Consider the following 19,711-nt stretch of genomic DNA (forward strand, 5'->3'; position numbering starts at 1 on the left):
GGGGATAAACCATTACATTAAAAACCAATAATACATGAATCCTTAATTAATTGCTAATCATATGAATATGTTGCTTTGGCGGCAGCAAATAAAGTTTGCTCTTAATTCACTCATTGGAGGAATGTGATAAAATATGATTGATGAGCAGTAGATGAAGTTGGTGAAGATGTTGATCATACTAACAAAAGTTGACAGTGATGTGACAAAGTTATTTAAAAGTGGGGGGTTATTATACACTACATAAATTAACAAATAAATAAGGACAGGTGTAGCAGCAGGTGAGGGATCTGTGTCAAAGAATTATAAAACTTAACAAGTAAGAGAGGGGGGAAATTTAATTAGTGTCAACATTTGAAGAAAATAATACAGTAACTGAGAAAGAAATTGGAAATATTTGTGTTCGGTGATGCTATTTGGGTTTTTGTCTGGGTCGGGCTATTGGTATTTGTGTTGATGTTAGGCGGTAGGCACGCAATTTTTTTTTAATAACCAATACTTAAAATCAAATGCGTTTGATATTGTAGTCGGCAGAGTTACTTAAAATCATATGCGTTTGATATTGCAGTCGGCAGAGTCAAAAACTTATCGCTAAAATCAGATGCCTTTTATGCACAAGAACACATGCAGATAAGACATGAATTTCTGCAATGGTAAAGAATAAGATCTCTAATTTTATGAAGCTATTTGGATGAATTTTTTGATTATATAAGATAAGAGATCAAGTGTATGAGATAATAAAAGAAATATGAATTTTTTTTCAATTTTTAAGTGACATAATGCTCGTGCATGAGTGAAAACTGTAAAAAAATCTTCTAAAACATCTACAATTACTAAATTTCTCGGGTGGGAGGGGGAGAGGAATTCAACAATTATGAGAGAATAAAGTTGTGAGTTGAGAACTGGAACAACAAATTTTATTAAAAAAAATCACGTGACAAGCAACCCCACTCCTATTCTGGGAGAGATTATTTCAAGGTAGCACATTTTTCATCACACATTAAGGTATGACCTATACACTTGTATTGGACATTGTGCTAAACATGTGGTGAAAAAGAGGCCGAAACTTGTTATTATTTGTGAGTTTAGTATTTGATTGAATTGGTATCATGTTATTGCAGAATCAGAAGAACATATTGCAGATTTGTTGACGATTGTATGAATCTATGTTTTCCTCAAAATTGTTTTTTGTTTGGTTGGTTGCACAAAAATAGGGCGGATAAACGAACCAAGCTACTCGAGTTATTTTAAAAACTCTTTCAAGATTGGGTTGTTATATAAATAAATAAATAAAACCTAGCTTAGAACATTTTTTTTTTAAGCTTGTTAAGCTTTCAAATCAAGTTCAAACAAGTTACTATTCTACTCGTTTGGATTGTAATGTATAGAAGTTCAAACTACTCGAGATCGACTTGGTCGAAGCTGATTCGAGATTGAATCGTTTAACATGTATCGGAGTTCGTTAAATTTTCAAACTAAGTTTGATCAAGCGGTGCCCGGGACATGAGTGATTTTTCACCCACTACTGACGTGCTAGAAACAAGAAACGGGTCAAGACCCCGGAATCATTCCAACGGGCTAATCGCTGGTGGGTGGGTGTGTCGGTGGACGGTGGCATTATGTGTTGACTCTCTCCAACTGTTTCCCAAATACAAGTAATGGGAAATGGTAATGCATTTCTATCTCTCTATACATATAGACTTTTGCCTTTTCTTTCATCTCATAATGGCCTACGATCTACAATAATAATAATTATTATTATTAGACTTTTTTGATAGTGATTTACGAGTGAGATGGGGGCCCACCGTGCTGGGCCCAACGGGCACTGGAAAACTTTTCTCCTTTTCATGTCATGTTATGTTATGCTAGTGGAGATAATTTCCTTTTCTTTGATCTCACGATGGCCTACGAACTCAATTTGTTTATGGATCGTACTCTCTTTCTCTCTCTCTTTTTATATTGGGGTACGTATTTAAAGTATTTCATTTTACCGTTAGAAAGAAAAGTTACTTTCTCCGTCCCAAATTGGATGATAATTTTTGATTTTTTTGTCAATTTCAATTTTGTATCTTTCAATATGAATCTTAAAAAATATGCAATATAGATTTTGTTTGAAAGTTCTCGATTAGTTCTATTTTACAAAGTTTTCAAACTCATGAAAAACATTATAGATTAAAATATATAAGCAGTGAAAAATTATTATCCTTTTTGAGATGGATGGAGTATTTTTGTAGGTGAAAATATAGTCAATCGTGCACCTTCAAATAAATTTGAACAAAACTGTGATGAGATGTTGAGATTAAAAAGTGAATGTGTTAGATTACTTTCAACAGACAACACTCGACGAAACCGAACGAAAAAAAGGTCCACACAAGTAACGTAGACACGTACGAAAACCTTTACGATATCATTTCCGAGTGCTCGAACGAAATTCATTCTTACCAAACGCTTTTATGAACATGGCTTTGATATGTTGTTACGGGCGACTATTTCCACCATAGGGGAGGGAAAAAAGGGAACACAAGATCACGATTAAAGTAGAACAACTCCTTGAGTTAAGGTTTGTGAACAAGCTCGAGCTCGACTCGTTAAGTTTTCAATGAGCTCGAGCTCGGATTAGTTAAAAACTTAATAAAAAAATTTAAGCATGGTAAAACTCGGCTTAACTTGGCTCATTTGCAGCCCTACTAGCTAGTTATTGGTTGTATCCTGAGCATTGTTTTTATTGATAGTGGGCTAGGCCGATAAACTTTTGTCAGCCAACCCTTAAAAGTCCTTGGACCCAAGATGACTTGTCTTGGCCCAATCCGCTACGCTCATTAGGATAGGCTGGGCTGGTTTCTACCAAGCCCAAATCCCCAAGAACACCAATGGTGCATCATACAAGCAAAGCAAAGCCACACACCCACACACGCTGACACAAACGATACCGATAATTTTTTTTCTCCAATTGTTCAACGATTTTAGGATCTCATCCTCATCCACAAATAATGGCCAAAAAGGAGAGGTTTTCCAAATGAAAATCCTAACAAGCTTATTAACTTCCTTATTTTTCCTTGTGAAAATGCCATTTTACTTGCAGACATGGGCCAGGAGGGGCCATCGTTAGCATTTTCAATGCGTTCACGCATTCCCAACGTACCAGATATAGTACTATTACCCATACAGCTTTGATGGACACTGCGACAAGGCGGGCAGGGGTGTTTCCGGTAACAATTTCAAGAAAAAATTGTAGGCATTTTTATCACGTCGTTCACACAAATCAACAAATTTTGGCATTTTATCATGTTGTTCATACTAACTAACTTAATTCTCAAGAATTTTTTCATTTATATACTCATCTACAATCTATTCACTACCGAAAATAACTTGACATTTTTCAATAACTTATTCACTATTAAAAACACCTAACAACTTGATCGCGATAAATTTTTTCTCGTAAAGTATTCACTACCGGTAACATCCTAAAGAAGGTATGACTCTACCTGGCAACTAGAACTATCTCTCCTTGAAACAATTATAATTTAAATTTAAATTGTTAGTGAAAGCTGTTAAGAAAGAAACGTACTAGTAAAAATTAGAGAAATTTACTCATAGGCAGCATCACATGTCAATGCCACACGATACTCTTAGAAGAGAATAACTTATTCATGAAGCTCTGTGAATAAGTTTTTACGAAGCTCAATCTCAACTGGCTGAAAATATCTTGAACGGCTGAAATTGAGTGCTTCCATCAATAACTTATTTATGACTCATCTGTGAATATATATAATGAATATATAAGGTAGCCGGAATTAAGTAGGTGTGGGGTCATCCAAGAGATCAGCATGTCATTACGGCGTCACTCGGAGTCGGGAGGGAATATTATAACGGAAATCAGTTTTAAGGTTTTCAGTACACACGTGACCTTCCCCACGGAATTAGCTATAAATAGTCTCACCCGGTCACCCCATCTCCATCTCCATCTTCTTCTTCTTCTTTCAATACTAATGTGTTTGGATCAGTTTATACGCATCTTAATTAATTTTTTCATTTATCGATCTCTTAAAAACAAATTATTTATGCTGAAACTAAAAAATTTACAAAAATTTACTTTCTTTCCACATGACTCCAAAATCGAACTTGACCAATTGTGTAGAAGCAAACCCTTCGACCGACTCAACTAACGCTCGGCCTATCTCCATCCGTATTAATGTGTGTCAATCCACATATACACTCCTATATTAAACCCCACCACGTGAACCAGTAACCACCCACCACAAGATTTCCCAGGAAACCAAAAACCCTCTGTCGAACCACCCCAACAGCACGGAGTGTTGAAAATGGCTACCACCCAATTCAAACCCAACTCCTCCTCCACCTCTGACATTTCGAGGTATCTGATTGTACGTCCGCAAAACGGTGGAATCACAGACCTTGTTCGGTTCCTCGTATCAACCGACAAAGCAAGCGCCGCTAAATTCATTGAGACCTCTGATAGTGACACCTACGCGGCGGAGTTGTTGGGCGGCGGCGATGACGGCGGTATTACGCCGGACCACAGGTGGGTAATCTTTGTGTCCATTATAGTGAGGAAGATCATATCTGTGTTCGGTAAGCCTATGGAGTGGAGTGGATGCTTGTTCGAGTTCTTCCTTAATTTCATGTCCGACAACGGCGGCATGCTGGGCTTACTCTGGAACCTCCTCCACGGTAATCAAATGCGTTTATAATAACTACTCCTACTATTTTTCTATGTCTACACATGCAATACCCACCACCTTCTGGTTATATGATGTGTGAGTTCTGTTTACATTTGTGAATGAATGGTTTAATTTCTTGGGTTAAGTTGTCGAAATGTAATTGTTATTTTTGGTGTTTGTTTAATCATGTTTCCGAATTCCCATGGCATGCTTGGAGCTGTATGTGAGACAGGTTTCGGAATTGAAAGGTGTACAAAAGTTGAGAGAAAAAAAGGCATTTATTTTCATAACTCAGGTGTCTGGACTCCGGATGTAAGACAAGTTTTTGAAAGAGTGGCGAACAAATAGAAGTTTAATTATTTACGAGGGGAACTATGGCCTGTTCGCCAAAATTCCTTTCCTCTTCTCCCAATGCACCTTGCCGCGCAAAAGAGCTATGTTGTTGACATCTCGGTATCCGGTCCAGTGGACAGACTAGTTGGGACTAATTTCACCGTCCATGGGTGGGAGCCCAATTAACGCCGAGACAAAGCTTTGATAGCACCCTAAGGTCCTTGATTGATTGTCAGGTGACTGCGAATGTGCCAATCCCCTTGGGGTTGCAAAAGGGCAGTGTTGGCCATTTGCTTTTACCATGTGATCCGGCGAACTCCACAACTCTTACATACTGATGTGCATGTGGAACATGTTGTACCAATGGTGGTAAAGCGTGCCACATGAAATGGTAAATATAAATGGCTAAGAAAATGGGTCAACTTAGCTGGATTACGAAAATTTGAGTCCATATGTAACCTGTAATCTTCCTGCAGAATATGAATTCCTCTTTATCTATGTGGAAAAAAAAAAAAACATCGATTACTTTTATTGGAATAATTGCAATAGTTTGTGGTAATCTGTTTTGTGGATGTAATTTTGAGGAAACAGGAAAGGTAGTGATGCCACACAGGGGCTCAGAGACTTTCATAAGTGCAATTGGGCATTTAGATGGACGCATAGACCTATACACGAACAACTCTTTAGTGGAAGGAATTAGCGAGTCTGCTTTGGGAGGGAAGGGCTTACAATCCGAATCAGGAAACCGAGTTCTCATGGACCTCTGTATGATGGCCTCCAAGTTAGCATATGAAAACGCCAAAGTTGTTAGCAATGTCGTAAATTATCACTGGAAGGCACGCTCTTCTCCTTCGTTTCTCTGTCTTCTGTATTAATTGCTCGTCGAGGTTGTGTATTAATTTTTTCCATTTCACTTTCTGACAAAATTATGCAGATGCATTTTGTGGATTTCTATGACTGCTGGAATGGTAAGAAATGAGTCGTGGATATAATTTATATTCATTAAAAGCTATAAGCAGTATCCAGTTTCATTCATCTTATAAAGTTTCCTCATACTTGTATTTAATCATTCTTTCCTCCTCTGCATTTCTATTTAAGACCTTTTCGCTATTGGGAATTTGATAGATTACCAAAAGGATATGTCTACCCAAGTCTTCATACTATGTGACAAGCCAAAAGACGCAAACTTGATCTTGATCAGCTTCAGGGGCACAGAGCCATTCGACGCTGATGATTGGAGTACTGATTTTGACTACTCTTGGTATGAAATACCCAGGTTGGGAAAAGTCCACATGGGATTTTTAGAAGCCTTAGGGTTGGGAAACAGAGCCAATGCTTCCACCTTTCAGAGCCTTCTTCAAGTGAATGACACAATATTCACCTCTTCAAATGCAAGCACTTCAGAAGGTTCCTTTACTGAATCCAAAGCAGAAAAAATTGGGCGGGACCACTCTTCTGATGGGAATAAACTCATTCCTGATATGGTGGAGATGACTGCATACTATGCAGTGAGAAGTAAACTCAAGAGCTTACTTAATGAACACAAGACTGCGAAATTCATAGTCACCGGCCATAGCTTGGGTGGGGCCCTTGCTATACTGTTCCCAACGGTGCTGGTTCTGCATGAGGAGAGGGAAATCATGCAAAGGTTGTTGGGTGTGTATACATATGGACAACCACGTGTTGGGAACAGGCAGTTGGGGAGGTTCATGGAAGACCATTTAGATCTTCCGGTCCCTAAGTACTTCAGGGTAGTCTACTGCAATGATCTTGTGCCAAGGTTGCCTTACGATGACAAAACCTTCCTATACAAGCATTTTGGGGAGTGCCTCTACTATAATAGCCTCTACATTGAGCAAGTATGTTTTCTGGCCTTCTTATTTGTAGATCCTTTTATTTCTAAGGTTTTCCTATTTTTTTTGGTTACATTGACATTTCACTATATCTGTCTCCGTTATGTGCCGTAAGCATATTTTCTCTAAATTAAGATTTTGGAACAATTTTGTTGTAAGTTTGTCAATTAGTCAGCAAACATGTTCGTATGTCATGAAGGTACAGTATAGGGATGTTGGTTAATCTTGGAGTTCGGTATTTGTCAGCCGGCTTGATGACACAAGCAATAGGGGATATGCTAAAAAGACTACATATGAGGCATCATAATTATATCAAATTTTGCCCCCGGAGCTGGGAGTACCTTGTTCATCATGTTTAATGAAACATGCCAAATTAAATTACCAGTATAGCTTTGTTGTTGTCCATCATGTGACATGAAATGCGGCGCCAAACTAAGTCACCAATATAGTTTGTTCATCATGTTTCATGAAACATGCTAAATTAAGATACAACAAGGTTTGATAAACGTTCCCACTTCTTGTTACTATGTCAGAAATTTTACATAATGTTTTACCAACACTCTATTTTCTCATTCACACTGAATTTTTTGTTTTGGGTACCCTTGAAGAAAGTTGACGAGGAGCCAAACAGAAATTATTTTGGGATCTTGTACCTGATTCCAGAGTATATAAACGCTGTTTGGGAGTTAATTAGAAGCTTGATTATGGGTTACACACATGGACCGGAGTATAAGGAAGGGTGGTTATCGGTAGGTCTCAGGGTAGTTGGACTAGCAATCCCTGGTATTTCAGCACATAGCCCCACAAACTATGTCAACTCTGTAAGGCTTGGAAGAGACTGCGCCATTCCGATGGCAACTCTATAGAAAGGCACGTCTTGCAAATAATGTTGGTCACAATGCCACTTCAAGACACGGATAGCAAAATGTAGCCATCTTATGAGGTCACAAAGACATTGCTTCTGCCTTCTGGTATGTACCATATTGAGTTGTTTAGTTCCTTTTTGGGTGGTTCTGATTCTAATAAAGTTTTGTTGTTTTCTTGTGATCGGCAATGAAGTTTTGCTGTTGCCATGTTAATTTGGATGGTCAATACTACTGCATGCATCTGAAACAATAAACAATGTTTAGGTCCGTTGTTTTCTTTGCGGGGCATGTATTGTAATGAATTCTGTAGTTTCCCTATCTAAATATTGGTAAACACTTAAACAGTATGAAAATATCACGGTATTTTTGGCCCAATGTTGTTTCCTTATTGCATAAACCGACTTCCAATACTGCTATGTTTCTTGTCATTCTTAGAGAACTAATCGGAAAAAGTGGGCCAAGCATGTATCGATTGGCTAAGCTGAAGTTAAGGTTCCCAAACAACTCACAAGTAGTGCATACCTCTGTCAAAAAGATGTGATACACACTGGAAACGCCCTTATAAATTGTAAATTGGGCTATATTTCTTTTTGATCAGCAATAAATTGTGCTGTATTCTAGATGCCCTCCAAAGCTCTGGAATCCAAAACATAGAATGTAAACATCTAGATCACTGCAATCATTTCCATCAAAACCGTGGCACATCTCTTGTGTATATTGCCCAATTTCCTCTGTGTATATCTTTGCTAGAAACTTTGTACCAGACAGATTTTGTATGCATGCCATGGCTTTAGACCGTATAAGGCCCCTGAATTATTCGAGAGTCCAAATTTTTAAGCCTTGCCACTGACTCTACATGTCCTCTCAAAGTGTGCGATTCTCGTAGCCTGCAAATCCATGTAGAAGGCTTACATACCAAATCCATGAGAAGTCCCAGTTGTTGAATAAGTACATTACATCTGACCATAAAATCTATAGAACAAAACTACACCAAGCCCAATGAGTGAAAGTGAGAGTCTAGCGTACCTGGCTATTTCAGCACGACGCCTGGCCTGTTCAGCAATCAGAGAAGATGTCCTACTGATTTCCAACTCTCCAGACATCAGTCCTTGGATTGTTCTTTGAGAAAGTACCCACTTAGCCTCTCTATCGTCCTTTCCGTAATCATGTTTAGATGTGAAAGCCGTCTGATAAAGAAACCGTGAAACAATGTCACCTAAATAAGGATTGCCCCATACAAATAAACATAAAAATGTAAGAAAAAAGCCAAAGTTGTCGCACTAACCTTCCTATCAAACACTAGATTCCAAGCCGCTCCACTCCAAGCATAGCGAACTGCAAACTTGATTACGTCGAGGGGAATGTAGAAAATCAAACTATATAACCATATAATACCTGCCCATCCCCATCCAATGCCACTAATTGAAGCAAAGCTTATCTCTGCATAGACTGCAATCAAGGTAGCGACCTACATGAGAAAGAAAAAGAAGTGTAAATCATTTATATCTGAACTCATTTGACCTCTATTGTTTCACAATCGAGTTGAAACTGTGGCATTATTCAAACGTAGGACGAACAAAATGCAAGTCCAAGCATAAATTGAAACATGTACGAAAAGAAAAGAGGAGGACCAACTAATGGTGGAGCTTCTTCACTGGTTTAATAACCCTTACCAGTTGAGCCAACACAAATGCACACATCAGGAGAGTCCCAGGCCTCTCCATGAATGACCAACTTTGACTTCGAGTAACAAATATAAGAGCTTGGCTGATAATGCTGACTTGCAAATATATAGCAGAAGAAATTTCTTCAGAATTTCCGGATAAGGACCTTGCATGAAAATGGTCCTGCAGCCAGTAATTGGATAAGCCCAATATCAGTGGAAACAGAAAGCGAAACAAGAATTGTATTTGGTGGTCTTTCCTGCCAAACATAGTGAATAACCATGTTGTGATTATGTTACCTCAAAGAAAGAAGTGCCTTCTACAACCCAGTAAAACAAAACAGTAACTAAAGCAAGATAAGTGCCAATGACAACGCCAGTTGCAAATATTTCATCAAGCTTCCAACTGTCAGGTCCAGGAGATGGCTTTACTCTGTCTTGGGAAATAGTCATTATGGTCCCTGTTTATAAACGACAAAGAAACATATTTTAGCGCGCATTTTACGCCAAGTTACTTTCCTGGAGATGGCTAGAAATCGCAAGTTTTATACTGGAAAAGAAGAATATTAATTTAGTTTTATGGGCAGCAGTCCGTGGACGGGGTATGTTTACCCCTTACCAAACAGGATAAAAATCTGTAGAATTTGTGTTAAGTTACATTAGTTTTGGTCTTGTGGTTACACTATTAACGTGCACAAAAGATGCAACTAAAGCAAGTTAGATTTTAACAGACTTAACTTTTTTGTGTGCTAGCAACAGACCATTGACTGTGTATCACTGTATCTCTATGAATATCTATTATCTACACTCGGGTTAGTTAGAGGACGAAGCCAAATGAAAACTTAGTGGAGAAAACTAAAAGGCAAATCCGTAACAAATTGAATATTTCATGTTGAGGACAATATGTAAGAACCTGATACAGATCCCAAAGAAACGTAACCAGCACAGAGATAGGAAAACGCAAAGTCTAACCACATTCGAACATTACCATCATTCAATATTGCTATTATCAAAACCATGAAAGGTGGGAAGTCGTATTCCCATATCAATGCCAGGAGCGTAAAACCAAGCTGCAAGAAGATAACACCATAGATTTATTGATTCAAGACTGATAAAGGAAACCTCTAACTTGATTGATATAAATCAAGTTAGAAGTTTCAAACAAAACCAAGGCACAAAAGATAATCCTGACTTACCACAATCCGAATTGTTATGGAGACAGCATATATCTGCATATTCATTAGCAACCCATGTAAGTGCTTAAACATTAATCGGTCCAAGAACTACAAAAATACAGACATGAAAGAGGCATTGGTGGTGCCATAGGTCATCTGGCAATCTTATGGATAGGCCATCTGGCTCGACATTGGTGGTGCCATAAGTTCTCTGATGTACCACACAATTTTATGGATAGGCCATCTGGCTCCTCGTACACGGCGTATCATGCAAAACCAGCTCATTGCAAGCCGCAATCATGGAACTATTTCTGCGGAAGGGTTCATTTTTCTAAGTTCACGTGTTTTCTGGGTTCATTGTTTCTTTGGAAGGGATTCTGTTACTCTGTAGCATTCATGCAAGTAGTTCTAAATCTATGCTACTAATTTGCTGAAGAAGAGAATATCATTACTGAACTGTATAGTTCTTCATTCTTTGGAATATAGCTCGGCTAGTTAAAACAGCACTGATAATCACGTTTAAGCCTGGCTCTGTCAATACAATATCAGAAGCACTCCTTGCTGCGTCTGTAGCATCTGCAACTGCTATTCCAATATCTGCTTTCTTTAAAGCAGGTGCATCATTCACACCATCTCCAGTCATTCCAACAACATGCTTCTTTTGTTGCAGAATCTTCACAATCTCGTATTTATGTTCTGAAAATCGCATGGAAGTAAAATCTAGAATCAGACCAGGAGATAGAAGATATCCCTTACCTCAGTAATATCGTTAAGGCTGAAAATAGGAATGGGACTTAAAGGTCTGGACTGCAAGTATGCAAACATGGATGCTGTAGAAACCCGTCACAGTGGATTTGTGTTCATTAGTACTATGAACCACACTTTTTTTGGGGCTGTCAACAAGCCTTTTCAGCAAAATTGCCAAAAACCGTACTTTTGCTCCCATTTATTTAAAAGAAAATGACGGTTCCAGAAGAACAAAAGAGAAGTCTAAGGTCCCATTTTCATGGGACAGGCAGCCTATTCAAATACCAGGAAATACACCCGCAAAGCCATCTGCCTTTTCGATGAGCTCATCCACCGGAAGGGCTTCAATTCCATCCCTTTCACGGCCCAACAACGATGAGGAGGGGTACATATTAGTTCCCATGCCAAGTCGTCGACCTGTCTCCTTTGCAATTGCCAACTGATCACCTGTTTTAGCACATGAAATAATTTAATAATTTTCTTTACTGTTTGCGTCCTATGTTTCTCAAATGCAACCAAAAGAATTGGTTCTATACGCCATTTGAAAGCTACTTGCAAATGTGCTACATTTATTTTGCTCAGTCAGTAGCATCGAACGTACACTATTGTTTGATTACCCTTTTGAATCTTTTGATTACCCAATAGAAGGATGTGCCAATGTTACAAGTTTCATATACTTTATCTTTTAAATTGTTCTTCAGATGCATAGTCCCTTCCCCCACTTCAATGTGCTTACCACTATTCTGATCTGCTCTGCAGCTTTGTTAAGTTCAATGTTAACAGTTTGCTGTAAATGTCATTTTTTAAGTAACTGGTTATCCCAATTCTTTTCTTACTAGTAAATGAATCCACGAAGAAAACATACAAGGCATCTGATTATTGCAAACTAAGTGAACTCTGATACGCCATCTCCAAAAGGAAAGAAAGAAAAGCAAATCGGCGCATTATCTGGTAACTAAGAATTACTGGATAATGGAGAAGAGGCTCTCGCTAGAGCGAAGCCATTTCAGTATTGCCGAATGGTATTTGTCACCTACAAGGTAGCAGAAACCAGGATAAAAAGCTTCCATTTACCTGTAATCATCTTAACACAAACCCCAAGGTGAAGTGCTTTTCGAATGGTCTCTGCACTATCATGCCTTGGAGGATCAAACAAAGGCAACAAGCCACAAAATTTCCATGGACCACCAGGACTCTCCTTTGATTTTTCTGGAACTTCCTGGAAAAATAATCGCAAACCAGAAATCTATTGTTTAACAATTTGAGTAGAACAAATAGTTACCATCTCAGCAATGTCTTTTAAACTGAACAACTAATTTTTAACAAACTGTCTGTTTTCCTTGACCATTCCAAATGTGTGACACAAAGAAGCACGTGTAGCTAATCGCCACCTTTCCAGGACAAAAAATGTCCTGTTAGACACATACTAAAATTTGTTCGTCTATCGGCAACCTCATTAAAACCATGGTGAAATGAAACAAAGAAAATAAGATACTGTTTGTTCTGGTTGCCAATTCCAACTTCAACGCAACAGAAAGGAAAAGAAATAAGACACCGATGCGTTCATACTTCATACCTGAATAGCAACTCCAAGAGACCGCAAGCCACGTTCAGCGAACTTGTCAATAATGGCATGCACTTTTCCAGCAATTTGTTCCTTCTCTTCACAGAGGTTTAGAATCTGGATTTAAGGAGGGGGAAAGCAGAAAGAGCGAGAAACGATTACTGTTCCTTCTTGGAGAAGATGAATTAGTCTTACGATGGCAAACCATATAAACAATTGTCCCTCTGAGAAGAAGCATAATACTATCAACGGAAAATTTGCAAACCAACAGATGTGCTTATTGGTGTTCCATTTTTTTACCCCTGTTGTCACCTTAAGATTGGAAAGAGCTCCAAGTAGTATCTTAAAAAGCAATTACTGCGATCTCCTTTCGCAATCTAAAGCTAGTTAATGTAGTAGTTCAAATGGAACTCCAGTGGCAGCTCGGATGATCGTAACTCCTGACTAAATAAGCAGAAACTTAACTGTGTATATGATAAATCGGTAAAATTGACCGTGGTACTTATGATGTAGTATTTTATTCATTATTTCCTAGTTTGTCTCGCAATTTCCATTCCCTTCCAATGATCCTTAAGGCCCAAAGTTCTCTTTTGTTACCAGAAATTATTTATCCAATGATAACTATAACCAATGAGAACTTCAAAATTTTCATCATCGTATTTTAGAGAAACTTCATGTGCACAATCTTTCTCATAAGGTTTGTAGCTATTTGGTGCCAGCAACCATCCAATAAGGTATTCCTGTGACTCTCTTTATAGTGAACATACCTGTTCAGGAGATCCTTTGCTAGCCCGATACCAGTTGCCATCAGAATCAATGTAGGTAATGGCCGTGCGTTTGTCCACAGGATTGAAAGGCCTGAAATGTACTTCTGAGATGTTTGCGCGTGCCTATAGACAAAAGGATTGTTTTCATCCTTGAATAAACTACAAGTGAAAAAGGGAAAGAAGAAAGCTATGAACTTAATAACTCTATTTTCTTGTTCACCTCCTTTGGATCAGCAAGCATGCTAACGATGGCTGTATCAATGGCATCCTGATTCTCCAGCCTTGATGCTCTGGCAGCAAGCAAGACAACCATGTCTTTGTCCATATCTTTATGAAAAACCTACAGAAGACGTTTATCATCTAAAGTTTTCCTGTGTTGAGAAACAACCTCAGAGCAGGCCAATGTAAACATGGAGGTGCATATATCTCAATCTCTAACATCACAGGGTAGAGAAAGAAAATCAATGCGCATTATCGCTACAATTACATTGACTACCATCAGGGGCGGTTCCATGATTTTCATCAAGCGGTACCGAAAATAGCATTTAAGTGATGCCCTTTGATTTCGCCGTGTAGTGTTTTTATTTGCCCAAAGAAAATAGAGTGTTAATGACGAAAAGTTCTATGCAAACAATAAACTCTAAACTTCACGAGATATATCATAGAAGGAAAACGTATGTATAGATTGCCCTTTTACTTTTTTGCCAATCTATTTTTTAGATTCTAAAATTCATTGAGTTTGGTTTATTTTGGTTTGTTGGGCTATATTATTGAGCTACCCAAATTTAATTGGACTTCCATTTATTTTACAACTTGGCTACCACCACACACATAAAAACTTGCAATGTGTGCACACCAACAATGTGACTTGTATGAGTGTGTGAATTAGAATTTTTGTTGATTTTATCTCGCATGAGATACCCAATGCCGACAATACAAAACAAAACTTACTTTATCTGTAAAAATAGAAAAAATAGCTACTGCATTTTTTTGGACCTAGGCAGTTCGCTTGAACCGCTCAACCAGCGGTATAGCCGCCCCTACTATCATGAGATCTGATGAGTAGTTGCCAACAATTAAAATGAGAGTTCTGAAAGTTTAATAAATCTATTTAGGTTCTTGTCAAGATCTTTATAGAGATGTACCTAAGTACTCTGTTAGCAGATCCTTTTTCTAGCAGACAGAACGACCCTGCTGACATGATATTAATAGATACTTTGCATTAAGTCATTGTGTAATATGAAAAAGTAGGCGCAAGTTTTGAAGCGCAGTCTCGCACTGCCTGGATATAAACTAAGATGTAACATGTAAGCGTAAGGGCACACTCACTTTAATAGCTAGTTTTTGGGGCTGAATTTAAACCAAGACCGTGTAACACATGAATAAAGCTCATAGAGAACAAAAATAAAAATTCTGAAAAGTAATTGTTTCCCCCTGAACAAGTAAACTGTAGCAGTAGGGAAATGAACCCTGATGAAGTTAGCTGTCATACCTCAATAAGGTTTCGATCAACGGTGAGGCGGTTCAGTGTCAGTGTTCCAGTTTTATCACTGCAGAGGACATCCATTCCAGCCATTTCTTCAATTGCTGTCATCCTCTTTGTAATGGCGCCCTTAAGAAATAGAAAAAAGATAAGTGGAAAAAAGAAGAAAAGAATAAAGAGGAGTTGCAATTAATTCAGCAATGAAACACGAAGCTGAGATTCTTCTGATACGGTACCCAAAAGCAGTACAATAATCCAATGGCACATAAAATTCAGAGGTGCTGTGTTGTTACAATTTTATCCAAATGGCTTTGCAATATACTGACCCGTAGCTATGGAGAGCTGTACCTGCTGAGAGAGTCGATGTGAACCGATTGCAAGTGTGACAGACAATACTGTTGGCATGGCTATGGGTATTCCTCCAATCAATAGCACAAGAAGGTTGTTGATTCCATCTCTGTATGAACGATTCTGTATAGGGTACATGACAATGATTTCCAGAAGCATCCCCACAGCTATAGAGCAAATGCAGAAATTCCCAATGGAAGTAAGAACCTGCAGTAAAAGCATGTTACATTCCCTGCAATCATGTATTCCACCCTCTCTTTGTTTGGATCTTAAAAGCTTCCCAGTTCATTTCTTTTCAACAAATTTTTATTGCCAACAAGTTAAATTTTTCCTGGGCCTGGTGAAATTTCTTCGATTTAACATAATCGTTAGTACTACTGGAACTCTTACGTTGAGCAAAAATGCAGTAGGCACAAGTGTTTCGGAATTCACATGTATAAGGCAAGACTCAAGAAGCGAAGTCTAGGACCTTGTCATTCTAAAAAAGATGGAAGAGTTCTAATTTATAAATCACCTGTTGGAAGTGACCAACTACTTCTGTTGAATCAACTAGATGTGCAGCTTTTCCAAAGAAAGAGTGAACTCCAGTTGCTATCACTACAGCTTCAATCTCTCCATGCTTACATGTCGAACCAGAAAAAACTTCATCGCCGGTCCTCTTGGTGACAGGCAGTGATTCTCCAGTAAGAGCTGACTGTATGAAGAAAAAAGGAAAAACACTATCAGGTAGCAATATGCCAATACCACTTAAATAAAGAAGCGTACAATAATTTAAAACTTTATGGAATTTCCATTGCAATGCCAAGAAAGGGCACTAAAATAAAACATCAGATAAAACTATCAAACCTAAAATACCAAAAAGAAAATATGTAGCGCATTAATTAGTTCATCAGAAAAGTATATTGCCTGGTCAATTCTCAGTGAATCTCCCTCAAGCAGACGAGCATCTGCAGGTATGATATCTCCTAGCTTTATGCTGATAATATCTCCAGGTACTAAAACAGCTGCATCTTGCTCTTGCCAACGGCCATCTCTAAGGACCTGCCAAAAGCCGGGTCATTCAATCTTTAGTCGAAAAGAAAAATATGATAGTGTAATTATTGAATGCTCAAAACACAATACCACCACTGTAAGGATACTATACTACCCTCTTTGGTGAGGTTGGAACGCAACAAAAAAGGCTAGGCTGTACAGTGCATTTTCAATCATTAAGCACACATCGAAGAACCACAAAATTACTAATAATTCTGTCTTTCCATCAAAAAAGTTTAATTTGGTCGATTTATTCTAGTCCAATTTGAAGTGTTGGTCTGTCTTGTTATTTCCTTAAGCCAGAGAGGTTAGATGTTTGAGGTTTCCACATAGTCAGCCGATGTAGACACGGGAAGACCCTTCTTCCGAACTGCCTAGGCCCTTCCATTGTACTCTTACCTTCTTCTTCCCCTCCGACCTGTGCCAGCCATTCTGGAGGCGCTGATCACAACACATTCCACCACATAAAAACTGAGGGCAGACCTTCTAGTGTTCTTCTGATGACTATCTTGCCAAATTCAAATGCTTAGTGAGCCAAGGGACCAGTTAAATAAACATACACACCTTTGTTTTTGGAGCTAAACGTGCCATAAGGGATGCCGCTGCATTACCAGCATTGTTTTCCTCAATGAAGCTAATCGTTGAATTTATTAGAAGCAGGCAAACAATCCCTATGAAGTCTTGCCAGTCAGGACCTTGCCCCTGGAATAATATTAGCAGAAACACGGTAATGGAACAGAAACTACAGACCATATATATTTAGCATTGTGTGGTAAGAAAGAGAAACTCTAATGCCCTAGGGAAGAAAGAAATCATCTGTGATGTGAAGCAATTCCAAGGGTTCAGTAAACTCACTCCTCCATTAGCAAGGACAATTGCCATCACTGCTGCTGCTTCCATGACCCATGACAAAGGATTCCACATGAAACCGAGAAACTTTAAAATTTTGTTCTCCTGCATGGAAAACATAATGGAAGGTCAAAGATTCGGGCAGTGTAATAACTCCTTTTACGGAAGCAACAGCCATCGTTGTTTTTCTTGTGCCGTGGAAAGTCTTAGTTGTAATACCTTTCCGTGTGAATTTCTTTATTCCGATCCTGTTAACAAGTGAGGGATGAGATATTATCAGAAATTTGATGCTTACTGTCTTTTCTTCAAGCTTGTTTGGGCCAAATATTTGCAATCGAACCTCTGCATTTTCAGAGGTTAGGCCTCCTTGGGATGTTCTCAATTGTTCGAAAACTTCTTCCAATGGTAAGCGTTCCTGTTCAACCAAATTGACTTGGCCTGGTTGAGTATAATCACTTATAAATTGTGTGATCTGGACATTTCACATGTGTTTGTTCACTTCTTACCAGATCAATCCCTCCTTCCCTACTGAAATTCCCAGGATCCAGCAGTGGCGTCTCAAGATCTTCAGCCATTTTTCAAGCTTCAGAGCCTGAAAATAAGAAAAGGCTGCATGTTTGTCACAAGGACTAGGCAAAATAATGTGTCAAAATCCATCTTTTTCACAAGATTGAATTTTCTTTCTGTCTCTGATTTCCAAACTATGCTGTGAAAGTGATCAAAGTTCCAATTAGCCAAAGATAGTAAATTTGAGGTCATGTTTGTACTCTAAACTTAGTTGCATTAATGTACCTTACAAACCAAAGGCACGCACACTGAACTACCTTAAACGTGAAAACACAAAGAATTCCCAGATTATACAAACCTTAAATTCAACAATCAAACATCACCATTCATACTAAGATCAGCACCAATTTATCCGCAAAACCCTTTTCCCACATACACCAATCAAACATCAACACAAAAGAAGACGGCAAGCTGCACGCGTGTAGGGCATAATGAATGCGAACACACGTGCATATTAAGTATTCAAGCAATATTAAGTATTCAAGCACACGCACACAAGTTGATCCAAAGGAATTACTTACTTGAAACAATGAAATAAAGGAAATTTTGTGAGCAATAATGAGCAAGAAGTCGAGAGTGTCAGAAGTGATTTGTCTTTGTCTAGGGGGTCTACTACTAAAGTACTAGCAGTAAAGAGAAGCAGAGCAAAAAATGAGAAGAGGACGATCCGTGGAAAAGGCCAAAGCGTACCTGATTTTGTAGTTGACCGGTAGTTAGGGGTTGGCACCGAGCTATCGAGCTTTGCCGTCGCGTCATGGTGGATTCAACGAGGAAGAAAACGGGGAACAGGAGCCGTTGTGCAGCCATTTTGTGGAAAACTTAACCTTCAAACCTACCAGTCAACTCGCTGCCGCGTGAGTATCTGATGGCGCGAAAGCGAAACCCTTCGTTTGAAATTGGCGTTGATTTTGGATTTGGGCATCAACTAATTAAGTAGACAGAATCATGGGAATTGGACTCTCTATCTATTACTTAAGTAAGCCATTTCAACCGTAAGAATGCTGGGCCAAATAGTAGGGTAGGCCCAAAGTTTGTATATTCAATTGGGCCGAACTGAAGTTGGCGGCATGAGCCGTTTGAGCTGTGACAGGCTTAGAGCCCCCATCCGTGGAAAGGTGGCCGAGCGGCCATTGGCCCAAAGGGTGTTGGTCGACGCCACGTGGGGGAGAGAAACGTGGCGCTTGATAGACGTCATGTACTCCTTCCGTTTCAAAATGTCATACCCTTTTTTGCTTATATCTTTCGATGTGAATGGTAAAAAATGTGCAATATAAATTTTGTTTGATAAATTTTAATTAATTCTATTCAACAAAATTTTCAAAATCACAATTTTTTTTTTTTATAAATCGAAAGATATAAGTAAATCTAAAATCAAACATTTTGGGACTAGTGGAGTATATGTCTTGGAGAGATCCGGATAAGATTACGGGTAATGTCATGCTCGTGAGTTAATTATGAGAGTGCGCGTAATGTCATGCTCATGAGTCAATTATAAGGACGCGAATCGGGCACGACGTGCTTGAAGGCAAATCTGTATGAAGTACACGATGAAACTCTAAAGACACACATACCCCACTTACTCTACTACTTTCTCAGTACTTTCTTTGAGTAAAGGTTGACTTAAGTGACCCTATGACCAATCTCCAATTGGTTGACACTTTAAAGTTAGTTTTATTGGTCTAAAGTTTATTTCTTCATTTTTGTGTCTTTTACCTTCACAAGAACGTACAAAATCTCTACCCGACATTTCTCGATCACCGCTCTTCTTTAATGAGCTTTTCTCGA

General features: G+C 38.6%; 2 protein-coding genes across 10 annotated transcripts; one reads left to right on the forward strand and one right to left on the reverse strand.

Annotated features, from left to right (window-relative positions):
- Positions 1–4,213: 4,213 nt before the first annotated feature.
- Positions 4,214–8,619, forward strand: LOC131335564 (triacylglycerol lipase OBL1). Its single transcript, XM_058370987.1, has 5 exons — positions 4,214–4,689; positions 5,604–5,848; positions 5,947–5,980; positions 6,138–6,871; positions 7,474–8,619. Exons 1-5 carry the CDS (start codon positions 4,320–4,322, stop codon positions 7,729–7,731), a joined length of 1,641 nt encoding a protein of 546 aa, XP_058226970.1. The 5' UTR covers positions 4,214–4,319; the 3' UTR covers positions 7,732–8,619.
- LOC131335563 (ATPase 10, plasma membrane-type-like) lies at positions 8,185–18,766 on the reverse strand. 9 transcript variants are annotated; one of them, XM_058370979.1, is made up of 22 exons: positions 18,617–18,766; positions 17,866–17,951; positions 17,655–17,774; positions 17,366–17,464; positions 17,075–17,212; positions 16,334–16,519; positions 15,993–16,172; positions 15,479–15,685; positions 15,140–15,259; positions 13,868–13,987; positions 13,648–13,770; positions 12,893–12,997; positions 12,391–12,535; positions 11,602–11,763; positions 11,027–11,265; positions 10,591–10,623; positions 10,308–10,464; positions 9,695–9,855; positions 9,405–9,578; positions 9,017–9,199; positions 8,758–8,918; positions 8,185–8,618 (listed from the first exon to the last, which is right to left on the reverse strand). In XM_058370979.1, the coding sequence occupies exons 2-22, from the start codon at positions 17,932–17,934 to the stop codon at positions 8,522–8,524; spliced, it is 2,979 nt and encodes a 992-aa protein (XP_058226962.1). In that variant the 5' UTR covers positions 17,935–17,951; positions 18,617–18,766; the 3' UTR covers positions 8,185–8,521. The 9 variants fall into 9 exon arrangements, with proteins under 9 accessions (XP_058226962.1, XP_058226966.1, XP_058226964.1 ...); XM_058370983.1 differs by lacking the exon at positions 18,617–18,766 and adding an exon at positions 18,448–18,595 and having other exon boundaries at positions 10,383–10,464; positions 16,385–16,519; XM_058370981.1 differs by lacking the exon at positions 18,617–18,766 and adding an exon at positions 18,448–18,589 and having other exon boundaries at positions 10,383–10,464.
- Between the last annotated feature and the right edge of the window lie 945 nt (positions 18,767–19,711).

The sequence above is a fragment of the Rhododendron vialii genome, chromosome 8a (genome assembly GCF_030253575.1).
Source record: "Rhododendron vialii isolate Sample 1 chromosome 8a, ASM3025357v1".
Taxonomy (NCBI): domain Eukaryota; kingdom Viridiplantae; phylum Streptophyta; class Magnoliopsida; order Ericales; family Ericaceae; genus Rhododendron; species Rhododendron vialii.